We start from the raw sequence: 27,456 nt of genomic DNA, 5'->3' as shown, positions 1-27,456 counted from the left end.
ACAAGTACTAGGCATGCTATTAGTATTGCAATAAAAGACAGGATAAGTACATGGGTCAGAGTTTAATTTTCACTGAAATGAAAATACCAAGCAACTTGAATTAGGCTGCCCTATGGGCCAGATAAGTTAGCTGATACTATACTGTGCGGTGCCAAATTGAATACAGGGGTTTTCACATGTTTTTAATAACATGATCAGCTATTACTTTGACTCCAGTAAGCGCTTCATAGCAAGTTGGTTTAATTAAACTCTGAGGAAGCAAGAATCCATATGTTCCTCTGTCCCGAAGCTCAAAAGTGAAAGAATACTTTATACCAAGGTCATAAGCCCAGTCGTCTGAACCTCCTGGAGCTAAATCTGTGGAAAGAAGCCAGAAATACTTATTATTCATGTCCTGTTCACAAAGATACTAAAATCTTTACATTCTTACTGTAGCATTTTAGGTACTTACAGATTGTTTGTGCACCAGGGCCTGCAACATAGCGGTTTCTATGTTTACTTTTAATGGTATTGGCTACGTTGCTTGCCAGAAGTTGCTAAAAAGGAAGACAAAAGTTAATTAGCCTAAGAAAAAAACCCTTAATTGCACTAATTTATGTAGATTTATGTTTAAGCTGCAGACATAGTTAAGACACTTACACAAGCAGATATACAGAGATGTGGCTAAGCCAAGGATTCTAAAGCATAAGAAAAAATATCTGACCCTTTAGTGCACAGTTTGAAAACAGTGAAAGTAAAATAGGAGAAGCAAACTTAGGAAAAAAATGCTCTAGGAAAACTTACATAGAAATCTCAGTTCTATGTTATGTCATAATCATGCTGTTCTATTCCTGGCCCATTTATTGGCCATTATAATATATAATGGCCAATATAAAAAGCTGTAATATAAAAAGCTTCATTCTTTCCTCTTTAAAGTATGTGCTAGTCTTCCAAGAATTGGTGCACTCTGTTTTTGTGAGCATCTATCCACCCATCATCTCAATCAGTGCCTGCTTTTATTGCGAAGGAAATAATGTTTTGGAAAACAAAACCTTAAAGCCTAACAAAATATTTATGCACACTTTCTTTTAGCTAAAAGGAAAAGAAACCTGACTAATAAGCCAGTAAAAGAAAAGAAAACAACATTAAATGTATTTGTTGTAAAAAAACCCCAACACTTCCAGAACGAAGTCTTCTTAATTACCGTATTTTTCGCTCTATAAGACGCACCAGACCACAAGACTGATTTTTGGAGGAGGAAAACAAGAAAAACAACAACTGAATCTCAGAAGCCAGAACAGCAAGAGGGATCGCTGTGCAGTGAAAGCAGCAATCCCTCTTGCTGTTCTGGCTTCTGGGATAGCTGCGCAGCCTACATTTGCTCCATAAGATGCACACACATTTCTCCTTACTTTTTAGGAGGGGAAAAAGTGAGTCTTATAGAGCAAAAAATACGGTATACAGAGAAACACTCTTAGGCATGACATATACAAAAGCAATCTATATTTGCTTTATGTCAGTAAAGCCGTGTTAGCTAAGCAAGCAGATTTTAGCGATAGTGCTCTCTGCAAATCCTTGGAAGAACCTTTATATTACCATAAGGGCAGAGGCCAGCTGTAGTTAATTCTGCAATATGTTTTTATAAGCAAGTTTAAGCTCCGTGCATTTGTAACCTGATGATCCAATCCGCTTACCTTTCCAGAAAGCTTTTTATTTCCTCCTTTGGATTCTCAAGTGATCCACAACAAAATAAATACCATAAAAGCATTCAATCCAAATATTTGCTGCTGGGTCCCCCTAATTCCTTTTCATCCCATGGGTTGAGAAACTTCATGGTGGAAAGACAAACCAGCTCTCAGACTTCCATTTGCTGTAATTCTACTTTTGCTAATCTGTGCAATTAAATGTTCCTGACCACTTCAATACTGAATATAAGGTATAATATTTAATGCATGTTTCCATAAATTAATTCTACTTGAATGTGGGGAAGTAGTAATTCTAGATAGGGTAGCCAATGGTTGTCACTCAGATGTTAGACTATAAGCTTGCATCACCTAGATCAGGGTTTCCGAAACTTAGGTCTCCTGCTGTTTTTGGACTACAACTCCCATCATCCCTAGGTAGAAGGAGCAGTGGTCAGGGATGATGGGAGTTGTAGTCCTAAAACAGTTGGAGACCCCAGTTTGGGAAACACTGGCCTAGATTATCTCACCTATCCATTCTACATTCATTGCACAGTGTGGCTTAAAACAGGGGTCAGCAAACTTTCAGCAGGGGGCTGGTCCACTATCCCGCAGACCTTGTGGGGGGCCGGACTATATTTTTTTTTGGGGGGGGGAATGGACAAATTCCTATGCCCCACAAATAACCCAGAGATGCATTTTAAATAAAAGGACACATTCTACTCATGTAAAAACATGCTGATTCCCGGACTGTGCGCGGGCCAAATTTAGAAGCCAATTGGGCCGGATCCAGCCCCCAGGCCTTAGTTTGCCTACCCCTGGGCTTAAAGCTTCAGTATGCCTACCTACCTATTTACACCCGTAGGAACAGTCGGGCGTTCTAGTCTTCCAAGAACTGAGCTTTTTCCAAAATACTGTTTTACCCTGAATATTTTGTGCTTCACAAATGTGGTTCTGAGTCTTAAGTATCACAAATAACGCACAGCACAGAATGGTCAGAGTCTCTCAGATCCCTTAGTAAGAGTCAACAACCGGAATACAGTGGTACCTCGGGTTGAGTACTTAATTCGTTCCGGAGGTCCGTTCTTAACCTGAAACTGTTCTTAACCTGAAGCACCACTTTAGCTAATGGGCCCTCCGGCTGCTGCCGCGCCGCCAGAACACAATTTCTGTTCTCATCCTGAAGCAAAGTTCTTAACCCGAGGTACTATTTCTGGGTTAGCAGAGTCTGTAACCTGAAGCGTATGTAACCTAAAGTGTATGTAAACCGAGGTACCACTGGACAAAGCAGCTTTATTCAGACACTGTGGCTCAATTCAGATGTAATGACAAACCATGACTTGTCATGAGAATGAGTAACGTCATGTGCTGCCTCCACATGCAAGGGAAAGGACGCTAGAAGTTCCTGCCAGCTAATGGGCTATTTTGTCTGAAAACAGGAAAGTGGTTGGTTTTTAATCTAGGATCCCCAAAGGATGGTTAATTCTGGTTTGTAAGCAAACTATGGTTTGATGAAATGGGAAGCTAGATCGGAAGGAGGAGGGAACACACGAAGAACCTTTCTGCTGCACCTTCTCATGATGTCAAATCCTTGTTTGGCGTTACATTTGAACCGAGCCTGTGAGTAGAAACTGCCAGCGGTTAGCAATTTATGAAGGAAATCTTTTTGGGGGGCTGGGGAATCCCAAGTTCAAAAGCAGGATAATAATAATAATAATAATAATAATAATAATAATAATAATAATAATAATAAAAAATTTTATTTATATCCCAGCCGAAGCCGGGCTCTAGGCAGCTAACAACAATAAAATAGTACAACATTCTAAAATCATTTCATTATAAAAGTAATTCAAATCTGATTAATGGCAACCATTGTGCCAAAGTTCTGTGAAGATTGCCAGAGTCAGGCTGTGCCCTGACCAAAGGCCTGGTGGAACAGCTCTGTCTTGCAGGCCCTGCGGAAAGATGTCAAGTCCCACAGGGCCCTAGTCTCTTGTGACAGAGCGTTCCACCAGATCGGGGCCAAAGCTGAAAAAGCCCTGGCTCTAGTTGAGGCCAGCCTAACCTCTCTGTGGCCTGGGACCTTCAGGATGTTTTTGTTTGAAGACCGTAAGTTCCTCTGTGGGACATACCAGGAGAGGCGGTCCCGTAGGTATGAGGGTCCTAGGCCGTATAGGGCTTTAAAGGTCTCTTAACAGGTCTCTAAAAAGGTAAAGGGACCCCTGACCATTAGGTCCAGTCGTGGCCAACTCTGGGGTTGCGGCGCTCATCTCGCGCACGGAAATGCCGTTTACCTTTCCGCCAGAGTGGTACCTATTTATCTACTTGCACTTTGTGCTTTCAAACAGCTAGGTTGGCAGGAGCAGGGACCGAGCAACGGGAGCTCACCCCGTCACGGGGATTCGAACCGCCAACCTTCTGATCGGCAAGTCCTAGGATCTGTGGTTTAACCCACAGCGCCACCCACGTCCCTGACAGGTCTCTAGGGCTACATAAAACGTGAATAGTAGGCTACTTACCATCTCATCATGATCTTTAGTTTTATTTCTTGTGTAAGAATATGGAAACAGAACCATCTGGGAGTAAGAGTGCATTGTTATATATGCCTTAATATGATTCTTGTGCTTCCTGAGAAAATTAGCCACAGCTTTTACTTCCGGTTCAGACTCAGGATAAGGTCCACAGTATGTCTCATCGCAGGCATCATCAGACGCACCTATGCCTTTAAAAAAACAAAAGCAGCTGATTTAAAACAATTTCCTTTAAAATGTATTAATCCAATGAGTAACCAAATAAGGGGCATTTTTAATTCTGTATTCGTGCTATAAAATCAAAAACTTAAATATTGAAACATTACTGGATTCCTACATTGCTACTCCAGTATTATTCAATTATTTGTTTAGTAATGGGATATATGACCATAATATGTGAAAGGTCCAATCCTATATGTGACTTCTTTTTCAGGAAGACTGGAATACAGAGAATTCAAGCTGCCCTTAGTCTATAAAAATTATCTGGATATTTCTACCTGTATAGTACTGGTGGCTGTTTCATACGTGACATTTATAGATTCCTGTAGTATAAATAGATGGGAAATCTTGCTTAACCAATTTATGGGAATGCAAGTTTTAATCAGAAAGGCAACCTCATAATCCAGAATCTCATAGACATTGGAGAACCCACAGCACCCAATATATTTAATAACAATTTGAACATTGTGGGTAAGGTGAAGATCTGCTGAGCAGCGTATCCAAATGTAGGCAAACACATGAGAGCACAAGAATCTCCTGGATCAGGGCATCAGCAAATCTAGTCCATCATCCTGTTCTCATAGAAACCCAGAAGCTGAATGTAACATCCGTCACCCCTCTGGTGGTTTCTTGCAACTGGCATTCAGAAGCACATTGGCTCCAACAGTGGAGGTGGAAACTAACCATCACGCTTTGTAGCCAGTGACAACCCTATCGGCCATGAATTTGTATAATCCTCTTTCAAAGTCATTCAAGCTGATGGCCAACACTGCCTGCAGTGGGAACAAGTTCTGTAGTTTATGTGCGGCATCAATAAGTTCTCTCTTTTGACTGTCCCAAATCCTCCAACCAAATCTAGTTCTAATAGTGAGAGAGAGGGAGAAAAAACTTTTCTTTACCCACTTCCCCCATAATTGGAAAGGCATACTTTCCTAATCGACTTGAGGTTTGGCCATCAAGGCCGTGAGAACTTCAGTTAACACCCTGGGAGATAAGGATAGGTGGAAAGAGAGCTCCAAACTTGTAGAGATATGGGCTGTATATATCTGCCAAATACACCAAGGCAAGGAAATCTTCCTCATTCATGACCTCCAGAGTAATCCTTAACATTTCCTTTTTGATTTCTTCTTCTCACAAAGCTATTTAGGTACTTCCAGCTCAGAAAGGTTCTCTAGTAGTATACTTTTTAGGACAATAAAGGAGAAATGTATAGATGCCAGACTGGAACTATGATGGAATCCGGATTACTAATGGCTTTTCTGATTAAACTTGCACATCCACAAAACTTTATTTCACCTGTACAACCTGGTAAGATCTGTGCCCACTAGAGTACACAACTTCGCAACTCTTTAAAGGGTAAGCTTTAGAGAAGTGAAGTTACAGGGAAGCAGGCCGAGGGTCTTCTCGGTAGACGTGCCAGCCCTGTGGAATGCCCTCCTATCAGATGTCAAAACAGATAAACAACAACATGACATCTGAAGACAGCCCTGTACAGTGAAACTTTTTAATATTTGAAGTTTTATTGTGTTTTCAATATTTTGTTGGGAGCCGCCCAGAGTGGCTGGGGCAACCCAGTCAGAGGGGTGACATATAAATAATAAATATATTATTATAGAGCTAGACCATCAATCTAGAATTCACATGTCATATGGGGGTTAAACATAGCAACGTTTTCCCAATCTGGTTTTATACCACAACTCCCCTCAGCCCCAGCTGAAGATTCAGTGAAATACGAGACACATCTACTCAGAGGTTTGTCACACTGAGCTCAGCGGGATTTACTTCCAGGTAGGTGGAGAGGATTGTTGGTTTAAGGACAAAATACATATGCAGAAAAGGTGTATTTTAAAAAACCACACAAATTCATCTTACCACACCAGCCCGCATCAAAATTTCTGTTCAAGTCTGTACCAGTGCATCTGTTGTCGCCATGCAGGGAACGGCTTTTTCTCCACATTCGATTCTGTATACAAATGCACCCCATTAAAAAAAGGATTCAAAAGTATTTTAAGGCTGATACCGTCAGTCTTTAATGTATATTATTAAACCAATCACAGCATCTGGAAAGGGGATCAGGTCTGACTCTGTGTCTCTTGATCTGCTTTAACTTAACTCCCTAGAAGGTAAAATGCCCTCATAAATCCCGTTGCAGATGTGAGATGAATAAATGGATTATTATGATGGATAATATCCACCCTGCTTGCTCAAGTCTTGCTTGTGGACGCAGACAGGAGTGACCTTTGGACACTATAACCAGGGCTACAATCTTGTTTCCAATCTGAGTATGCTTCTTAGAAAGAGCTCTGTGTCGATAACTATTTTTCCAACTAGGAAAGGTCATCAATTAGATAAGCAAAGGGAGATAAGTGGGAAAATAAGCCAACGTCTTAATGACAAGAAAAGGAAATGTCTCGTTAAGAAGAAGAATGCTATTGAATTCTGCAGGGAGACACTGAGGAGATTCTCACTTTGTGTGGTAACAATTAAACTTGTTTCCTCCTTTCCCCTTGGCATGGAAGGAAACCTGGATAGAAAATGTTTGTCCTCCAATGGAGGGATAAATGCCTTTCCAACTCCAGCTGCCCTGTGCACATGCTGTTCTCTACACTGGGCTACAAGAAGAAGAACCTAAAATTATTCAGTGTGGCTGATCTTGGAGAATGCCAAAGATGAAAACAGATGGGAATCCTTCTAGATGAGACAGACATTATTATTTTATAACCGGGGGGGGGGGGGGGGGAGAGAGGTTGCCAACCAACTGCACCTTTCCCGTCCAAAATACTTTGGACTTCAGAACACGTCAGTCAATATTCCTATAGAAATTATACACATAATATTAAATCAGTGGGTTGTAGCCAATGTTAGTCATACTCTGAATAGATTCATTGAGATTAACAAACATGACTAATTTAGGTCCATTAAGTTCAGTGGGTCTGCTCTGTTGGATACAACTCAATGCTTAAGCAAAAGGAACAAGAAAAAGGGTGGGTGGGTAACATCACTCATGCCCAATATTTCAGATGGCTATGAATGGTTCCCATCTTAAAAAGCAGAGACATCACCTTGCCAACAAAAGTCTGTATAGTTAAAGCTATGGTTTTCCCAGTAGTGATGTATGGAAGTGAGAGCTGGACCATAAAGAAGGCTGATTGCCGAAGAATTGATGCTTTTGAATTATGGTGCTGGAGGAGACTCTTGAGAGTCCCATGGACTGCAAGAAGATCAAACCTCTCCATTCTGAAGGAAATCAGCCCTGAGTGCTCCCTGGAAGGACAGATCGTGAAGCTGAGGCTCCAATACTTTGGCCACCTCATGAGAAGAGAAGACTCCCTGGAAAAGACCCTGATGTTGGGAAAGATGGAGGGCACAAGGAGAAGGGGATGGCAGAGGACGAGATGGTTAGAGTCGGACACGACTAAACAATAAACAACTAAACAACAACATGAATGGTTCCATGAAGCCAGAACACCCTCTACACTATGGGTTGTCACCATCAGGTCTAAAGCTCTATAGTTTAGAAAAAAGAAAGAAAAACCAATCTAATCCTAATTATGTATACATGATGTTGTATGAAACCAGGGTACATTTTATATTCTAGATTTTTAAAAGAAAAGGTTGGTTTTCCCAACAATACAGAAGAAAGCATTCTTAAGAGCTTGCATTTCATTTTGCGTTCATTTTGTGAACTTATCCCACCCCTCACTGGAAGTTTTCATGGGGAAGGACTAGGAAGAGCTAGCTATTTCATGGTCTTCTTGAGCTTTGTGATGCTCCAAACCAAACCCCACAATTCTTCTTTAAAATATGTACTTACAGTAGTCCAGGTGTACTCATAACCGTCCACATTCATTACTGGCATGACATAGAAATCAACGTGCCGCAGAAGTCTTGCCATGGCCTGATCTCGCTGTAGAAACTGAGTGGCCTACAGAGAACGAAAGAACGAGATTTGATGGGAAGTGTCGAACGACGACAAAACCTCCACCCTCTCAAGCTCTCTAAGTCAGGGGGCAGCAAACTTTTTCAGCAGGGGGCCGGTCCACTGTCCCTCAGACCTTGTGGGCTATATTTATTTGGGGGGGGGGAGTAATGAATTCCTATGCCCCACAAATAACCCAGAGATGCATTTTAAATAAAAGCACACATTCTACTCATGTAAAAACACCAGGCAGGCCCCACTGATAACCCACAGATGCATTTTAAATAAAAGGACACATTCTACTCATGTAAAAACACGCTGATTCCCGGAGCGTCCGTGGGCCAGATTTAGAAGGCGATTGGGCCGGATCTGGCCCCTGGGCCTTAGTTTGCCTACCCATGCTCTAAGTGATTGTGTATGTTTTAGCCAGCCCTGTTCAAAAATGAACTGCTTATTCCTCTCCTATCATGTCCTTCCCACTCCAAGCGTGGGCATTAGAATCTTATATCATTTGTCAATTGACAGGGCCATAGTGTCTGTCAGGGCTTGAGCCAGCTTTAGAAACAAACAAAGAAACAAACAAACAAACAAACACAACATCATCCCCTTCAGGTCTGGGGCTTTGAGTAATGCTGGATGGCTGTGAGCCACCAATGAAATTTCTCTCTGATATAAGAATTAGAGACCCCAGGTGTATATTTTTTATTATTTTAATAAGGTTTCCATATTTCACTTTAATTGTATTTAACCTTTTAGAATGTATTAGGCTTGATTTTTGTGTGTTCCGCATTTGCCAATACGCTGCATTCCATCTCTCCTTATCTACCCCTGAAAGCGGTACAAATGCACCAGAGTGCAAACCAACTATCCTTGAAGCTATCGGAGACCCAGGAAGAGGATTTTATTATTCTCCTCCCTTTCACTGAAGGCTAGGTTGCCAGGTAACACCAGACATCGAGACCTAAAATGGTCAAATGGCCTGGACACATTGGGACCACTCCAAGGTGACTATGGGGCCGAAGATACCAGTATGGAGCCATGCGTGTTTTACTTCTCATGACCTTTCACAACACATTTGAAAATGTTTTAGGACTATTTGTGCACTGTGTCTGAATTACTATATAAGCTTTTCTTCTGAAGTTCCTCGGGGCAGGCCTTCTCAACTGGCATGTTGAGTGAGCTCTATCCTACTGCAATAGCTATAATAAACACTGGGTCCCTGTGGGATGTAAAACACAGGAGCAGTCAATGACAACATTCCTAGAGTGTACATGTTAAGACATGGGGAGGGATGTCTGCCCAGCAAGCAGGTAAACTTCCTGGGACAGACTTCCTCTGCATGTGACCAGAGGTGGGTGTGGCCTCACCTGTGCAGGTAAATGATAAAAGCACAGGGCAGGCAGCCATCTCTCTCTCTCTGCCATCTTCCTTCGAAGAAGCAACATGCCCTCTTGGCTCCCAGCCAAGAGAGGAGGAAAGGACTATCTTCCTATAAGATAGATTCTAAATGTATTTTACCTTTTTAAGCCTGTCTGCCTTCTGGGATCATATTGTGAACAGAACGTGAGTAAACTCTTTTATACTTTAATAAAGACTATGTCGTTTATTGTATTTTAAGAGGGAGCAAAGGGGAAATTACCAGAGTAATTATTATAGAGGTTCTAGCGAACCCGTGCAGACGTTACCACTGCGAACTTAAAAGGGGAATGTCTATAAACTCTGCTGATATTTGGGGAACTTGTTAGCACAAGTTGGATAAGGATATAATCTCACAATATATCCTCTCCTGCACCCCTGAACATTCCCACAGTCCCTAAATCCAGATGCTGGACTTGAAAACAGTTTCCTTGGTTCTGTAGTTTATTCAAAAGTTGGTTGTTCCTCACCTGGGTAACCAACAAGGTGGTGTAGAGGCGAATTCTTACCACCTCACAATGAGGCTATATTATAGGTGCATTGTGGGAAATTAAAGTGGTGGGTAGAGAAAGATACACAATACTTCCAAGAGCACAGTTGCCACCACCAGATAAGCCCACCAAGGGGGGACTTGCAGACCCTATAGGTGTCCCTATTTTCCAGGGACAGTCCTGGATTTACAGAAGCCATCCCGGGTTTACAAAAGCTGTCCCGATTTCTAATTTGATCCCAGCACGTCCTGCTTTTCCTTAGGATGCTCCTATTTTCATAGTAGAAATGTTGGAGGGTGTGGAGTTATGCAACCCTTGAGCCAAGGAGATGTGTAACTATACAACCTTTAGAAGACATCTGAAGGCAGTCCTGGAAGTTTTTTTTTTAATGTTTGATGCTTGATTATGTTTTTATATCTGTTGGAAGCAGCCCAGAGTGGCTGAGGCAATCCTGGCAGATGGACAGGGTATAAAGGATATTATTATTATTATTATTATTATTATTATTATTATTATTATTATTGATGTCCCTATTTTTAAGGGATGCAGGCGGCGCTGTGGGTTAAACCACAGAGCCTAGGACTTGCCGATCAGAAGGTCAGTGGATCGAATCCCCATGACAGGGTGAGCTTCCGTTGCTTGGTCCCTGCTCCTACCAACCTAGCAGTTCGAAAGCACGTCAAAGTGCAAGTAGATAAATAGGTACCGCTCTGGCGGGAAGATAAACGGTGTTTCCGTGTGCTGCTCTGGTTTGCCAGAAGCGGCTTAGTCAGGCTGGCCACATGACCCGGAAGCTGTATGCCGGCTCCCTCTGCCAATAAAGCGAGATGAGCGCCGCAACCCCAGAGTCGGTCACGACTGGACCTAATGGTCAGGGGTCCCTTTTATCCTATTTTTATCAGGGAAATGTTAGAAGGCATGCACTTGACTGAGAGACCGTAGGAGAGGCAGAAAGTCCCTAACAAAGGCTTTCGGCTTGACCACTTAATCCTCATCAATAACTTAATCAAGTGTTTTAAGTAAGTGGAATTTCATTTGCCAGCATCCTTCCTATTCTACCCTTGTCCCTGCCCTGCCCTGCCCTGCCCTCCCCTCCCCTCCATTTATTTTATACTGTAAGCTCTTTGGAAGCAGGGCCAGGGAAGTTCCAAGGCAGGGGCGAGGGGGTGGGTGGACCGCCCCAGTTGCCATTCCAAAGGGGGGAGGGACAAAATACCGACCCCCAATCGGCGGCACCTCCCGGGGCGTGCGGCGTGCCACACTCCCTGAACCCATGCCACGCCTCCTGGGACAAGCGCCACTCCGGGTACAGGGTCAGGTTGCTCCTCCTCTGAGCAGGGCCCCTTTCTATTTTACCTATGACATTCTGTATGGGACCATATACACGAATGGGTGTTCCATGTACGTCTAAATAAAGTCTGTTTGGGGGAAATAGGCCATGTACTTACGTGTCCTATGAACCAGAGACAAAAGGCAGGAGCAACCCATTCTCTGGCATGGATGCCACAATCGATCCAAATGGCATTCTTTGGAGTTCTGTCTCTGTTAGAAAGCTAGTAAGAGAATAGAAACAGAAAGTTCGGTTGTATAGGGTTTTCTAGATGGTACCAAGATTCCTGGTCATATCCTTTTCCTGAATGATTTTCTAAATATAAAAATAAAATAAAATAAATTGTCCAGTAGCACCTTAGAGACCAACTACGTTTGTTCTGGGTATAAGCAAAACGATGCATAACAACAGTGTGAAAAAATCTGCATTGTCCACTGATTTTACAGACAAAATATTTGCGTGTGAGACACTTGTAGCACAATTCTATGAATCCCCACTATTGAGTTCAATGAGACTTATTTCCCAGTAAGCGTTCTGTTATGATTGCAGCCTAGATCATTGTTCAGTTATAGTGAAAGCACATTTGCCACACCATATCATAAGCATATTAAATCCCTCTATTTGAACTAATTGAACGTTATTTCAAACGACTGAGATAGCTCCGTCGGTAGAGCATGGAACTCCAACTCTCAAGGTCGCGGGTTGGAGTCCCACGCTGGGCAAAAGTTTCCTGTGTGACAGGGGGCGGGGCGGGGGTTGGACTAGATGACCCTTGTGACCCCAACTCTAAAATTCTATGATTCAAAGCACATTTGTCAAGGTGAAAAGTGTTCTACAGTGGTACCTCAGGTTACATACGCTTCAGGTTACAGACTCCGCTAACCCAGAAATAGTGCTTCAGGATGAGAACAGAAATCGTGCTCCAGCGGCGCGACGGCAGCAGGAGGCCCCATTAGCTAAAGTGGTGCTTCAGGTTAAGAACAGTTTCAGGTTAAGTACGGACCTCTGGAACGAATTAAGTACTTAACCCGAGGTACCACTGTATATCCCCCCCCCCCCCCAGATCTCTGTTTATAAAAAGTTACTATGATACAATCCTCTCAACTTTTTCTCAAAGTGCTTTCCTATACTGTACGGACTTTTCCTACCTCAGTGGAGAAAGCAGCCTGAATATTTGACATTACTACTACTACTACTAATGTCTGAATATTTGACATTACTACTACTACTACTACAAAATGATACTCACCCTTCACCATCAGGTCCCAGGGCAAATTCCATCAATTTAAAATTCAGCATTGAAGACAGATAGGACAAATTACACTCACCGGAATACGGCAAGTCCTGAAAACACATTTCTCAGGTGCTACCCTGGTCCCTGAATCTTGTGCTTGTTACCTCCTTTTTCCCTTGCCTAATTCCATCTACAAAAGCCAGTCAGACTGGGAATTCAACCCTACTACACTGATGATGGGACATGGGTGGCGCTGTGCGTTAAAACACAGAGCCTAGGACTTGCCGATCAGAAGGTTGGCGGTTCGAATCCCTGTGACAGGGTGAGCTCCCGTTGCTCGGTCCCTGCTCCTGCCAACCTAGCAGTTCGAAAGCATGAAGTGCAAGTAGATAAATAGGTACCGCTCCGGCAGGAAGGTAAACGGCGTTTCCGTGTGCTGCTCTTGTTCGCCAGAAGCGGCTTAGTCATGCTGGCAACATGACCCGGAAGCTGTACGCCGGCTCCCTCGGCCAGTAAAGCGAGATGAGCACTGCAACCCCAGAGTTGGCCACGACTGGACCTAATGGACCCTTTACCCTTTACCTTTACACTGATGATGGGACAGGATGAGGGCATAAGGCTAGTGTAGGCCAGGACACATGGCACAAACAGCTCTGTCTAGTCCCCGCCCTTCAGTATCTGCTGCCCAAGGCAGCTGCCTCACTCAGCCTCATGGTAGATAAATCCACAAGCCTGACTCCAGAGATTCTTCTAACTCTCTCAGGGTTCAAAAGGGAATCCACACAAGGCCTCTGGTACAGGTGGGGAGCTCTTGACAAACTGTACCTTCAAAATATAGAGTGGTCGTTTCTCATAAGAATCCCCAATGTGTATTTTTTGCAGGATATCCGAATGTCGTGCAGTTATTTCTGTCATCCAGGAGTATATCTAAAATGGAATAAGTAGAATTTTTTTAAAAATCTACATCGATGCCTATTTTAAATATGAAAGTAAAGCACACCCCATTTGCTTCCTCATCCCTAGAACTGGCCATTTAATTTAACACTCCAGGAATTTACACTGATGGGAAGAATGGATTGCATCCAAGACAGTGTTCCCTTCACACAAGAGAGCTCCCCTTCTGCTCCTTGAGCTTTATTACACAGGAACCCTGAGATTTATAATCCCCTCCAAACTGATGCCAAAGTGTCGTACATGTTTGATATTGTTTTGCACTGTGAGTCTCGCATTTTGTACTTCCCCCCAAACTGAGGAACTGTGTGATGGCCTGGGATTCAGACTCGGATGCTGAACCCGAGGGATCCCAGCCTGCACAGGATTCCCCGCCTCCAGAACCAGCTGAGCCGGGGCTGGGGCATGAGCCTGAAGGGTCCTCACCTGTGCTGGGTCCTCAGGTGCAGGCATCAGCTGAGTCTGCTCCGGCTCCTGAGGTGATGGAGGACCCATTGCCTGCAGGTGCTCCACTCTCAGCCCCGCCAGAGGAAGCGGAGGTTGCCTCTGGGTCCGGTAACCCTCCAGCCTCTCCTGAGCTGCAGAGGCTCAAGGCAGAGAGGCGGAGGGAACTAATTTCCCGCAGGAGGAGTGCTCACCTCCAAGCCAGGAGAGGCGAGTCACCAGAGGATCGGGGCTGCCCTATGCCTCGGTGCAGATAAAAGCCAGCCAGCCCCAGTCCCAAGTTGCAGGAGCAACATTGTTGGTTGCTAGTTCCTGCCTGAGCTCCTGACCTGCCCTGGCTCCCTGCTTGCAAGCCTGTTCCTGACTTCACCCGACTCCCTGCCCTGCACCCAGCTTCAGCTACTACGGACTGCCTCCACGTTGCACCTTTGACCACGGACCGGACTTGGACCTTGCCTCTTGGGTAACCCAAGGGACCAGCACAAACTGATACATCAAACGAGGATTCACAGTTAACACCCCAAAATCCAACGTCTGATTCTCTCTAAAATTCTGTACTTGTTTTCTGCTGTTTTGTACCACAGACCCCATGTTTTTGGACGGGCCCTAAAACCGAGTAACCAATACCCAAACTGAGGGTCAGAGGTATCTTCTCTCCCTCCAAAAACCAACACTGGCACTAATTTGGAGTGAATCGGCAGAAGTTCCTATTTAAGAGAGCTTTCTCCTTGCATGCCCCCATCATCTGCTTTAGAGGCTTCCCCAACCCTTGGGAGCTGGTTTTGAGGGAACCTGGGAGGGCTGCACAGAAGATGAAGGATGGAGGTTCTATTGCACAAGCCGAAGTCTGTTACATGATGTCAGGGAACTGCCATCGGAGCCAGAGGCGGAGGCAAGGCTCCCAAGCGATGCTGGAGAAGGGCCCAGCAGGGAGAGAGGCAGCCCATCTGCTGGGGAAGGAAATCAGCGTAACACCAGGGATAAAGGGGGACAGATGGGGGAATCGGCGAGGGGGCTCCAGGACTCTTCACCGGAGACCAGCGGGGAGAGCACGGGTCCTCCGCTACCCACAGCCACCCTGCGCAGAAGACTTCCGCGCAGGGAAAGTAGGCGTAGACTTGGTGTCAAAAAACTTCTTTGCTGGAAGAAGTTCAAGAAACGCCCACTGACGGATTCTGCTAGCGACTGAACAGCCACGAAGTGAAGGGCTGTCCAGCCAGAAAAGGTTTAACCAGGCAACCTAGCCAGGAGTGGTGGCAACTTACGCACGAGCAACCCCTATAACCATTGCACATGAGTGGAAGAACAGTGTTGTATGGCAAATCAAGCTAATGGGTGGCCTATGCTGAAATGGCAAAGCTGACTGGAAAACTCAGAAGCCAAGAGGACAACAACTTTATAAAAGAATGGGAAAAAATTGCTTAGGAAAAAATTGCTAAGTTGCTTAGGAGACCACTGTAACCATATGGAAACAAAAGCAGGATTTTGATTTCACTTGCAGTGTAAAAATTACTATGGATAATATGGTTTGATATAAAAATTGAAGTATGGATGAATATGCAGTACAGTGGTACCTCGGGTTACATACGCTTCAGGTTACAGACTCCGCTAACCCAGAAATAGTACCTCGGGTTAAGAACTTTGCTTCAGGATGAGAACAGAAATTGTGCTGTGGTGGCGCGGCAGCAGCAGGAGGCCCCATTAGCTAAAGTGGTGCTTCAGGTTAAGAACAGTTTCAGGTTAAGAACACAACTCCAGAATGAATTAAGTACTTAACCCGAGGTACCACTGTAGTAGATGTTTAAAATGAGACCCCATGGAGGGAATGGGGGGAAGTCCCGAGATTCAATGAATCTCTTTATATAGATTTTTTTTATTATTCTCTGTTTATTTGTACTTTGTTTTTGTAAAACCAATAAAAATGATTTCAAATAAAAAGGAAGAACAGTGTTGTATAAAACTGGAAGTACTCTCATTTTCTCATGTATATAATCTTCAAGCCATCTACAGTATATTTCTAATGAAACTTGTTGCTTAGAAATGATCGCATTCAGTTCCTCATATGACGTAGCACCCAGCCATATTGTTTATCCTTGAGACCAGGCTAGGTGCAATATTTTAAGGTTTAAGTTTCTGTTAAGTGTCTCAGCCCACCAGCCCATTTGAGATAGGACAGAATAATAACAAGGAACAATAAGAATGCATTTGCTGTGTGAGAAAAATTAACAATGAGTTCGAAGAGTCAGTGTGGCATAATGGTTAGAGCGTTGGACTAGGACTTGGGAGAGCAGGGTTCGAATGCTCACTCAGCCATGAAGTTCACAGGGTGACCCAGTCTCCATCTTAAATAACTTCTAGGTTAAGTGAGGACGGAATGGGGAGAAGAAGAACCACCTTGATCCTTGGGAGATAAAGATGGTATATAAATGCAAACAAATAAATGAATTGAATTATATAAATGATGTAGACCATTTTGTTGAAATATGGTACCTTTTAATAAAATACTTTCCAGATAACCCTGAAGAATGGCAATCATGAAAATCACAGACTGGACTTTGGAAAACTTAAATCGGCTGGTCCACCCTAGAAGTGTGTGGTTGGGGAGAGAGGATAAGTTGGAATTCCCTGTTTAGGGAAGCTTTTAATGTCTGGAGGACTATTGTATTTTAATATTTTGTAGGAAGTCGCCCAGAGTGGCTGAGGAAACCCAGCCAGATGGGCGGGGTATAAATCATTTTATTATTATTATTGTTAAGTTGTGGGTGAACATATCAGACGACACAGCGATTCTTCAAACAGCTCTTGTTTATTCACAGGCCAGAACAGAACTGAACGGAAGGGTTCAGCCAGCCTGCTTATATAGAGCTCCAGAACAATGTAATTGTAACAACATTCTGTAACTATCCAATCACTGAACGTCACTTTCGATCCCTTATTTGCATATGTGGACCTGAACTATCTACAGTATCCCCCTGCTGGCCCAGGGTGAGAACTTCAGTACATAACAATTATTATTATTATTATTATTATTATTATTATTATTATTATTATTATTATTACTACTACTGCTACTACTACTACTTTTTCCTTTTTCTGAAATGTTTGTTATATGTATATCAGAAATCAACAGAACTATATTTATAATAAAGAAGAGAAACAACGAGAATGCCTTACTTCTTTTAGAGAGTGATATTGTTCATAATACGATAAAGAGCTCCGCGGGGAGACGGTGTCGTTGACAGTTTGTGTCTCAACCATTTTTTGAACGTCTTCCAGCAAAACTCTGAACAAGGAAGAGAGAGCGTACCGTTTAACAAAATGGTTAGATTCTCGTTTATTTCGTGCATGAATAGCAGGAAATAAGAGTCTCATACTTGTACGGAACGGTCGATTGGTTAAGCGCCGCTTTCACATCGCCGACATCGGACACATTGACGTAGAAATGCACCTCTTTGCTCTTCATGATGTTCTTGGGGGAATCTGGCTGCCACAGCACAATCTATTAAAAAACATTTAAACAAAATTGAAATAAACGTTGGATGAATTAAAAGGAATCACAATGGCAAATGGTAACAGGTAGAAAAACTCGTGTGTTTCTGAAAGTGTTTCCCCAGGCTGTCTAAGAACAATACAGTGGTACCTTGGTTCTCAAAATTAATCTGTTTGGGAAGTCCGTTCCAAAACCAAAGCATACCAAAACCAAGGTGTGCTTTCCCATAGAAAGTAATGCAAAATCGATTAATCCGTTCCAGACTTTTAAAAAGAACCCCTTAAACAGCAATTTAACTTTAATTTTACTATCTAGCAAGACCATTGATCCATAAAATGAAAGCAATAAACAATGTACAGTGGTACCTCAGGTTAAGAACTTAATTCATTCTGGAAGTCTGTTCTTAACCTGAAACTGTTCTTTACCTGAAGCACCACTTTAGCTAATGGGGCCTCCTGCTGCTTCTGCGCTGCTGCTTAACGATTTCTGTTCTCATCGTGAAGCAAAGTTCTTAACCCGAGGTAATATTTCTGGGTTAGCAGAGTCTGTAATCTGAAGCGTATGTAACCCAAGGTGCCACTTTACTGCTGTACAGTGGTACCTCTGGATATGAACGGGATCCGTTCCGGAGCCCCGTTCACATCCTGAAGTAAACGTAAGACATGACTGTGTGTCTTTGCGTGCGTGAGTCGCGTTTCGCCACTTCTGTGCATGCGCGTGATGTCATTTTTAGCGTCTGCACATGCGTGAGCGGCGAAGCCCAGAAATAATGCGCTCCGTTACTTCCAGGTCACCACAGAGCGCAATCTGAAAAGCTACTTCAACCCAAGGTATGACTGTACTCTAATGAGGAGTCCTGCTAGGTTTGCGGCCTATCAGGTCCAGCATCCTGTTCTCACAAGGACCAACCGGATGCCTGTGTGAAGCCTGAAAGTAGGTTCTCCTGAGCACAAAAGCACTCTCCCCACTTGCGATTCAGAGCAACTGGAATTCAAAGTCTTATTGCAGAGGCAGCTGCCCCCTGCCATGCTGAGCCGAGCCGAGGGAAATGTTTGCAGCAAAGGTCAGCTGCACATTTTGCAGATTGTCTGGTGCCTGTTGTTGACATCATGAATTTCACCACCTCCCAGTCACCCTGGCAGCAATTTGTTTAACCTCCCAAAAAACACCCCTCAAAAACAGCTGGTTGAGCTTAAGAGATATAATGGCAACAAATACTGTTTAATTGAATGAGGTAAAAAGGTCAGATAAAAGACCCCTGGATGGTTAACTCTGGGATTGCGGTGCTCATCTCGCTTTCAGGCCAAGGGAGCCGACGTTTGTCCACAGACAGTTTTCTGGGTTATGTGGCCAGCATGACTAAACCGCTTCTGGCGCAACGGAACACCGTGACGCAAGTCAGAGCGCACGGAAACACTGTTTTCCTTCCCTATCGTATTTTTCTGTGTAAAAGGTTTCCCTAAAAAAAGTTAGGCAAAAATTGGGTGTCGTCTTATACACAGATAGTGGATGTAGAGGAGGGACGTGAGAATAATGGCAGCAGCAAACAGGAGATTGGCAGCGGTGATTGGGCGGGTGATTGGCGGCTGCGGCAAGGCCTGCTGGCGACTGGCTGCAGCTTTGGCAATTGGGCAGGCGATTGGTGGCTTTGGCAAGTGGGCAGGTGAACTGTTGGTGGCAGCAAGCGGGCAGACAATTGGTGGCTGCAGTGAGGTGTGCGATCGGCAGTGGCTGTGGCAAGCAATTGGCAGTGGCAGGCAGGCGGGTGAGCAATTGGCGGAAGTGACCTCCCCCACCCCCCAAGAAAGCTAAACAACTTAATTTCTTAATTTTGGGTTTAAAAAAATACGGGTCGTCTTATACATTAGGGTGTCTTATACATGGAAAATATGGTATTTATCTACTCGCACTGGTGTGCTTTCAAACTGCTAGGTTGGCAGGAGCAGGGACCGAGCAACAGGAGCTCACCCCGGCGCAGGGATTCGAACCGCCGACCTTCTGACTGGCACATCTATAGTAAATATATGGACAGCCCTGAAGCATGTTGGGAAGACTGATGATGATTATTATGTCCCTGTAACAGCAACAAAATCGAAACCATTGGGCATGTCATCTTATACTGCCCATTATATCGAGACTCAAGAAAAGAGCTGATCGAACCGATTCTGAGGAAAATACCTCGTAGTACAGACGACACCTATATCAGACACCTCTTAGCTGATAAAGACCCCGAAATTAACAGGCCTGTGGCAAAGTACTGTTCCATTGCAACAAGAATAAGACGAGCAATGATGTCAGCAACGGAGTTCAAATTGTAAACATCGAAGGAACGATAATAAACAGTAGTGACATCTGAATTGAATTCTTAAAACCTTAAAAGACGAAACCTGGTCATAAATATAAGCACCAGTCCTGTGAATTGGCCATATTTCCACTGTTATTTGTAGCACAATACTACTTATAATGTCATATTTTTTATAAATTGCTTTCTGGTCATTGACCGTATTAAAGATATTTGATTTGTGTCAGCATGTGCATACCATGAAAATAAATGCCTCTATCACGACAATTACATGGAATGGAGAATACAGGCTCTCCGTGAAGCAATATTGTGCAACTCCTGGTTTAAGGTGTCATTTGTATTCAGGTCCAGTGACAAAAAGAATTGCGTTCTTTGAAATAAAAATTGAAACAGGATGAATCACACGCTCCCTGACCACTTTGATCTGTGGAAGTCTCCTTTGCAAGAGCGGAACACGAATGTTGGATAACACCACCCATTAATTGCAGTGGTTTCCCCCCAGAAGCAGTTACCTTAAAAGTAGTGGTCAAATTCTGGAGGAACTCAACATGTCTGTCCGAATGCGGAAGAGCCCACAAAACCTGATCACTGGAAGAGAGAGAGGGGGAAAGGGGATTACAGTCATACCTCTTGTTACGTCCGCTTCATATTCCGTTCTTTCAGGATACGTCCCGTGGCGACCCGGAAGTACTGGAAAGGGTTACTTCCGGGTTTCGCCACTCGCGGAAAACACGCAAAATGACGGCACAGGCATGCGCAGAAGCGGCGAATCGCGACCCGCACACGCGGGTTGCAACCTGCTCATGTTGTGAACTGGGCTCTGGAACGCATCCCGTTCGCAACCAGAGGTACCACTGTATTGGAAGTAGAGAAGCACTGAAGACATGCAAAGGAACCACCAGACCCCTAATATGAGTAGAACTCAAAAAATAGTGTGCCAGGGATGCTTTTATGAGTTCTTAAAACCACCCAGTTTTCAAGAAGCCTCACAATCCACAGACACTGGTGATGGCTCTCAAGCGGGTGGGCCCAAGCATCGACGCTAGCCAGGTAGGGTCAAGAAGGGCACAACAAAAGCTGGGTTCTTAAAACACGCCTGTTTGATATGCTATCTTTTTAGCGACTATGGGGTTGCGGCGCTCATCTCGCTTTCAGGCTGAGGGAGCTGGTGTTCGTCCACAGACAGCTTTCTGGGTCATGTGGCCAGCAGGACTAAACAGTTTCTGGCGCAATGACAGAAGCCAGAGCGCATGGAAACACCGTTTCCCTTCCTGCTGCAGCAGAACCGATTTATCTACTTGCACAGGTGTTTTAAACACCCTAAACCAGGCATAGGCAAACTCGGCCCTCTAGATGTTTTGGGACTACAATTCCCATCAACCTTAGCTAACAGGACCAGTGGTCCGGAATGATGGGAGCTGTAGTCCCAAAACATCTGGAGGGCTGAGTTTGCCTAAACACATAAGATCTTTAAAACTGGGGTGTGTGGGTGTGGGTGTGATATTGTTATTGCTTGTTACGTATTTTTGTGGTTTTATATTGTAAACTACCCTGTGATCTTGGCATGAAGGGTAGTATAGAAACTTAATAAATAACAATAATAATTAGTACAGACCCTCCAATTGTCCCTATTTTCCAGCGACAGTCCTGGATTTACAGAAGCTGTTCTGGTTTCTGATTTGATCCCGGAACATCCTACTTTTCCGTAAAGGTAAAGGGGCCCCTGACCATTAGGTCCAGTCGTGGCCGACTCTGGGGTTGCGGCGCTCATTTCGCTTTACTGGCCGAGGGAGCCGGCGTACAGCTTCCGGGTCATGTGGCCAACATGACTAAGCCACTTCTGGCGAACCAGAGCAGCGCACGGAAACGCCGTTTGCCTTCCCGCCGGAGCGGTACCTATTTATTTACTTGCACTTTGATGTGCTTTCGAACTGCTAGGTTGGCAGGAGCAGGGACCGAGCAACAGGGGGTCACCCCGCCATGGGGATTTGAACCGCCGACCTTCTGATCGGCAAGTCCTAGGCTCTGTGGTTTAACCCACAGCGCCACCCGCGTCCCTTTTCCTTAGGATGTCGCTATTTTCATAGCAGAAATGTTGGAGAGTATGGAGTTACGCGATCCCTGATCCTAGGAGATAAGTAACTAAACTACCTTCAGAAGACATCTGAAGCCAGCCCTGTATAGTTTTATTATGTTTTTATATAAGATGGAAGCCTGAGTGGCTGGAACAACCCACTCAGATGGGGCAGGGTATAAATAATAAAATTATTGTTATTATTATGGAATAGGCCGTCCCTGTTATCATTGGAGAAATGTTGGAGGGTATGTTAGCATGGCTATTTTAATTGGGATTGAAGGGGGCCATTAGAAACCAAAAATGTTAGACCTTTTCTTTGTTCCTTTATCTTTTAAAGCATCAGAAAGAGTCAATCAGACAGCAGTAAAATTATTTATTTTTGCCATGACAAAAAAAGGTACAGACAAGGTAAAGTTCATTGCCTGCCCGCCCTCTCTGGGCTTGCCAGCCCTTTTATACATTTGCAGAATAATACCACCTGATTTCTGGGAAATGGTAATTTTAGCAACTTCCTATGTCCTTATATGGGCTTGCTTGCCCCCTTCTTCCTGCACCAGCTTCTCCACGCCATCAACCTCGACATGTGTTCAAATGTAAAACATGTGATTTATACTGATAGCAATAAAATGGGGCTTTGTCTCCTGCATCACCCTCCTTGTCTTCAGTCTATCCCCCATCTGGGGCCAGAATAACACATATTCAACCTTGCTCTTATCTTTCACCGCCTAAGCCTAGACATTCCAAAGAGAGACCCATTTGCAATGTAACATTTAAGCAAGAAAAGGCCTTGTTCGTCTGGCTGGTGAAAAACCTTTGGAAAAACTCCACCTTAAACAGTTTTTTTTGGGGGGGGGATCATATAGAGAACAATATTCTAATGGCCCCCTTCAGGATATCAAGCCAAGCTAAAAGGCCTGCCTGCTTCTACATAGCCAAGATGCTTGATTCCCATTGACTTCGATAGGATTTAACAAACTTGCGCACTGCTTTTGAGGTGATGGGAAAGTTCTGCTTGTGGCCTTCGCATGTGGGAATGAGGTATTCACAGGTCAAGCTGCTGTTTGATGCTGCAGTCCTGAAGTGAGTCATTTACACCTGTGAGCGAGCTAGACCATTCTAAAACTGCTTGGAGGAGGTTTAATTTTAATTTTAAATCTCTTGTACTCTCTATTCCTCATTTAGTACACAGTGAGTAACTATGCCAGCCTTGCTCTTGGGCAATCATTGCAAAACACAGCCCTACACAGGAAGCCCAAAACTAAAAATGCTTATTAGAAACTAGGGCGGATAAAAACAATAATTAAAAATAAATAAATCAGATTATTATTATTATTTAAATTGGATTTTTTAAAAATAAAATGCTTTTGGAGCAAAAATCTTTCTAAAGATAGTTTTCTATTTAAGTTACATTATAGTCCATCAGGAAATAAGGATTTGTTTTAAGTTTTTCATATGTGCTAAAGTCTGTTTGTTTGTTTGTTTTATTGTTTACCCACATCAGTTAACGAACATGGATACACATGATATGTTATTGCCTTAGTTAAATAAACTGTTTAAATTGTTAATAAGGAAATGATTATTTTTCTCCTTCCAATAAAGTACAGCAGAAAAGTTATCGAAATATTAACAGTTAACTTACTAAACCTAACAATAATTCCATAATTATTGGTCTATGTATTTCTAATAGTACAACCAAATCAGTAATTTTTGATATAACTGTAAAAACTACTCTGAAAATGTATTATTCCAAAAATGAAACCTTCATCTGGTTGTAAATATTAAGATTATACCAGCAAGAAGGAGTCTTTCTGTAAAAAAAGAAAGAAAAAGATTTAAATAAAGTCTTACTGACTAGTGATCCACCCTGCTAGAAACCAGGACCAATTGGACTAAGGACCTGACCATACTTTGGGTAAATGCGGATTTTGCCTCTTTCGATTCCACACCATGTCCATGCAGAGATTCGCTCTGCTTTGAAAATCTGAATAAGAAAGCTCCATCAACTACATACAGCATAAGGTAAGTAAAGGTAAGCTAAAGGACCCCTGGATGGTTAAGTCCAGTCAAAGGCAACTCTGGGGTTGCGGTGCTCATCTCGCTTCAGGCCGAGGGAGCTGGTGTTTGTCCGCTTTCCAGGTCATGTGGCCAGCAGGACTAAACTGCTTCTGGCGCAATGGAACACTGTGACGGAAGCCAGAGTGCACGGAAACGCCGTTTACCTTCCCGCCGCAGTGGTACCTATTTATCTACTTGTACTGGTGTGCTTTCGAACTGTTAGGTTGGCAAGAGCTGGAACAGAGCAACAGGAGCTCACCCCTTCGTGGGGATTCGAACCGCTGACCTTCCGATCAGCAAGCCCAAGAGGCTCAGTGGTTTAGACCACAGATATAGGGAGGCAAAAGTGTGGAACAGCAGTACAGTGGTACCTCGGGTTAAGAACTTAATTCGTCCCGGAGGTCCGTTCTTAACCTGAAAATGTTCTTAACCCGAGACACCACTTCAGCTAATGGGGCCTCCTGCTGTCGCCGCCCGATTTCTGTTCTCATCCTGAAGCAAAGTTCTTAACCCGAGGTACTATTTTTGGGTTAGCAGAGTCTGTAACCTGAAGCATCTGTAACCTGAGGTACCACTGTTGGAGGAAGAGGAAATTAAAGGAGGCACAAGCAGTTCACAACCACATTAAGCCGAAGTATGGACCGAGCCAGATTAAACTGTGTCCCACTAGCAGAAGCCTGAACAAAGGCTCCCGCTGGCTCAATGGGGCCTCCCCCTCCCTCTTGCCCCCCCAGCCCCCCACATGCTCAGGGGGTGAGGTGGGAGCCCCCCCCCCCCGAATAGCACATGGGGGTGGGAATGTTTGCTCAGACTGAGGGACTGCAATAGCGCTACACTGGAGTCCTCCCAGATTGACTTACCTGGGAATAACTCGCATCAAAGTGGGATTTACTTCCAAGTAAACATGCCCAGCGTTGCACTGTAAACCTATGAGACTGATTTTAGTGTCTGTGCATTATATGATCGTTCTCGTGCTGTACGATCTTGGGGAAGAGGCATACTTGTTTTGTGGGAGAAATTTGTCTGCCTTTATGGGGAGAATATATCCTATGCCCTTTTAAAATGTGTACTTGGGGGGGAGATTATTGGGTTGTTGTTTTTATTTGGATTATGTATTTTGATTTTATTCTGTGAACCGCCTTAAGACCCCCGGGTATTGGGCAATATATATATTCAATAATAATAATAATATGTTCAGTTTTCTTCAAAGTCTAGTGAAATGTAATGTTTGAGTTTATCAAAGTCCATTAAGTTTTCTGAAGTCCACGGAGTGTCAAAACATTATCCTAAACCTGTACATTGGAAAGATGGTTTAATCTTTGCTGGCATTTTTTTTTATGTTTCTCTCATCTGTTTTGGCTCTCAAATCAATATATTTGTCTTTGCTTCTGAAAAGCATGACAGCACTTAGACAAAATGAACCCTAACCCAAATGACTCATTTTTCTCACAGAAATGGGTTCTGTTTACACATGGGAGTCATTATTTTAAGATTTTGGTAAAATGAAAATAATGTTTCCTTATTTTAGGACGCAATCCCATGCCCACTTACATGGAAGTAAGTTCCATTGATCTCAATGGGACTTGCTTTGAGTATAGGTCTTGGGGTTAGCTATTAGTCTCAGTGTGCAACATTACAGTATACAAGTCCATTTGTAATTTGACCATGCCAAATACTTCATGTAATGAGTAACAGCTAAGAATTTATGTTTCCAAAAGAGACGTTTTGCTACATTCTACACTGATCTATATATCTCGGTTAAAAAGTAATAAGCATATTTGGATAACTGTTTCATGTTAGGTTCAACCATTGGACAATATGCTTCTATTCTATGTGGAGACTTCCCATCTCTCTCATTAGAAAACAAATACTTACCTTTGAAGAGCAGCAACATTCTTCTTTTGGCCAAAGGTGGATATTATACAAATTAAAAGGAAAAACTTCAGAGCCGCCATTTGCGAAGAAACCAAGCGAGACAGTGGAGGTTCAGGACATGCATTGTTGATTTTCTAAAGTCTCTGTTGAAAGAATGGTTAAAATTTAATGCAATCGCTCTTAGTAATCTTCACTGCTCCCCTGTGTGACTGAGTCAGAGTGGATTCCTTTACAATGACAATTTTCAAAATGTAAAGTGATCCTCTGTGTGCAGGTCTAAGCAGTTGCCAAGGGGAGTCCAAATTCTCATTTAACTCCCCAACCAGTTGAGGTGTTATGCTCTGTTGATTTGGCCTGGAATCAAACATTTATTTTAAATGTTTACGCGCAATCTTTCAGGCCTCCATGGTGGATGACAATAAGTAAAAATTAATATATAGGAATGTATACGGTTATATCCAATCACAGCTTACTCAAGACATGTTGGAGGGTATGATTACTTAAAATATACCCAGTTAGCCCTAAGGATCTAAGTTGGCCCTGTCCATTCATTTCAATGGGTCTACTCTGAGCATGACGAATGTTGGATACCACACACACACACACACTCCAACATTTCTCCAGTGAAAATAGGGGTGTCCTATTTAATAATGACGATAATTTTACTATTTATACCCTGACCATCTGACTGAGTTGCTCCAGCCACTCTGGGTGGGTCCCAACATGTGTAAAAATATAACAACACATTCAGCATTTAAAAATCTTCCCTATAACAGGGTTGCTTTCAGATGTCTCTGAAAGGTTTTATAGTTACTTATCTCCTTGGCTCGGGGGTTGCATAACTCCATACCCTCTTAGTAGGTTTTTTTGTGATGGAAAAACAAATAACAATGATATCGTCTCGTAAAGCGTTTTACAAAATGTACAGCACATCATAGTACAGACCAGGACTCATATATTCTGTTAAGTTGTGGGTGAACATATCAGACGACACAGCGATTCTTCAAACAGCTCTTGTTTATTCACGGAACTGAATAAACGGAACTGAACTGAAGGGTTCAGCCAGCCTGCTTATATAGAGCTCCACTACAACGCAACAGTAACCACTTTCTGTAACTATCCAATCACTGAATGTCACTTTCAGTCCCTTATTTGCATATGTGGACCTGAGCGAAAACTATCTACAGTATCCCCCTGCTGGCCCAGGGTGAGAACTTCCATACATAACACCCCTCCCCACTGAGATAAGGCGTTAGTTACAATCGTAATGGTTTCCTTATATACAGCACTACACGTAATGGTTCAATTAGGCACAAAAGCATATTGCTTACATTTCACCTACTTCCATTAGGCCGACAGTATTCCATGTCCAACAACATAGTCCTTTAAATATGTTGGGCGCTTGGAAACTCTGACAGACTGCCGAGGACCGGAACCCAGGTCCGGGGGGCCGCCCAATTC

At 43.4% G+C, this 27,456-nt stretch overlaps 2 protein-coding genes across 2 annotated transcripts in view; one reads left to right on the top strand and one right to left on the bottom strand.

Moving 5' to 3' along the window:
* Nucleotides 1–53: 53 nt before the first annotated feature.
* CPB2 (carboxypeptidase B2) lies at nt 54–26,148 on the bottom strand. The gene is made up of 11 exons (XM_083730587.1): nt 25,996–26,148; nt 20,501–20,576; nt 17,571–17,695; nt 17,371–17,479; nt 13,627–13,728; nt 11,686–11,790; nt 8,226–8,336; nt 6,284–6,374; nt 4,181–4,383; nt 452–536; nt 54–357 (listed from the first exon to the last, which is right to left on the bottom strand). The coding sequence occupies exons 1-11, from the start codon at nt 26,073–26,075 to the stop codon at nt 173–175; spliced, it is 1,272 nt and encodes a 423-aa protein (XP_083586713.1). The 5' UTR covers nt 26,076–26,148; the 3' UTR covers nt 54–172.
* Nucleotides 9,654–27,456, top strand: part of SLC23A1 (solute carrier family 23 member 1) — a 67,190-nt gene continuing 49,387 nt past the window's right edge. The window contains exon 1 of the mRNA XM_083730382.1: nt 9,654–9,893. The gene's annotated coding sequence lies outside the window, so the exon portion shown is untranslated. The remainder of the gene's footprint in view (nt 9,894–27,456) is intronic.

This window comes from Podarcis gaigeae (assembly GCF_964106915.1).
Source record: "Podarcis gaigeae genome assembly, chromosome: 3".
Taxonomy (NCBI): Eukaryota; Metazoa; Chordata; class Lepidosauria; order Squamata; family Lacertidae; genus Podarcis; species Podarcis gaigeae.
The sequence above is the reverse complement of the archived record's forward strand: the minus strand, read 5'-3'. Positions and strand labels throughout refer to the sequence as shown.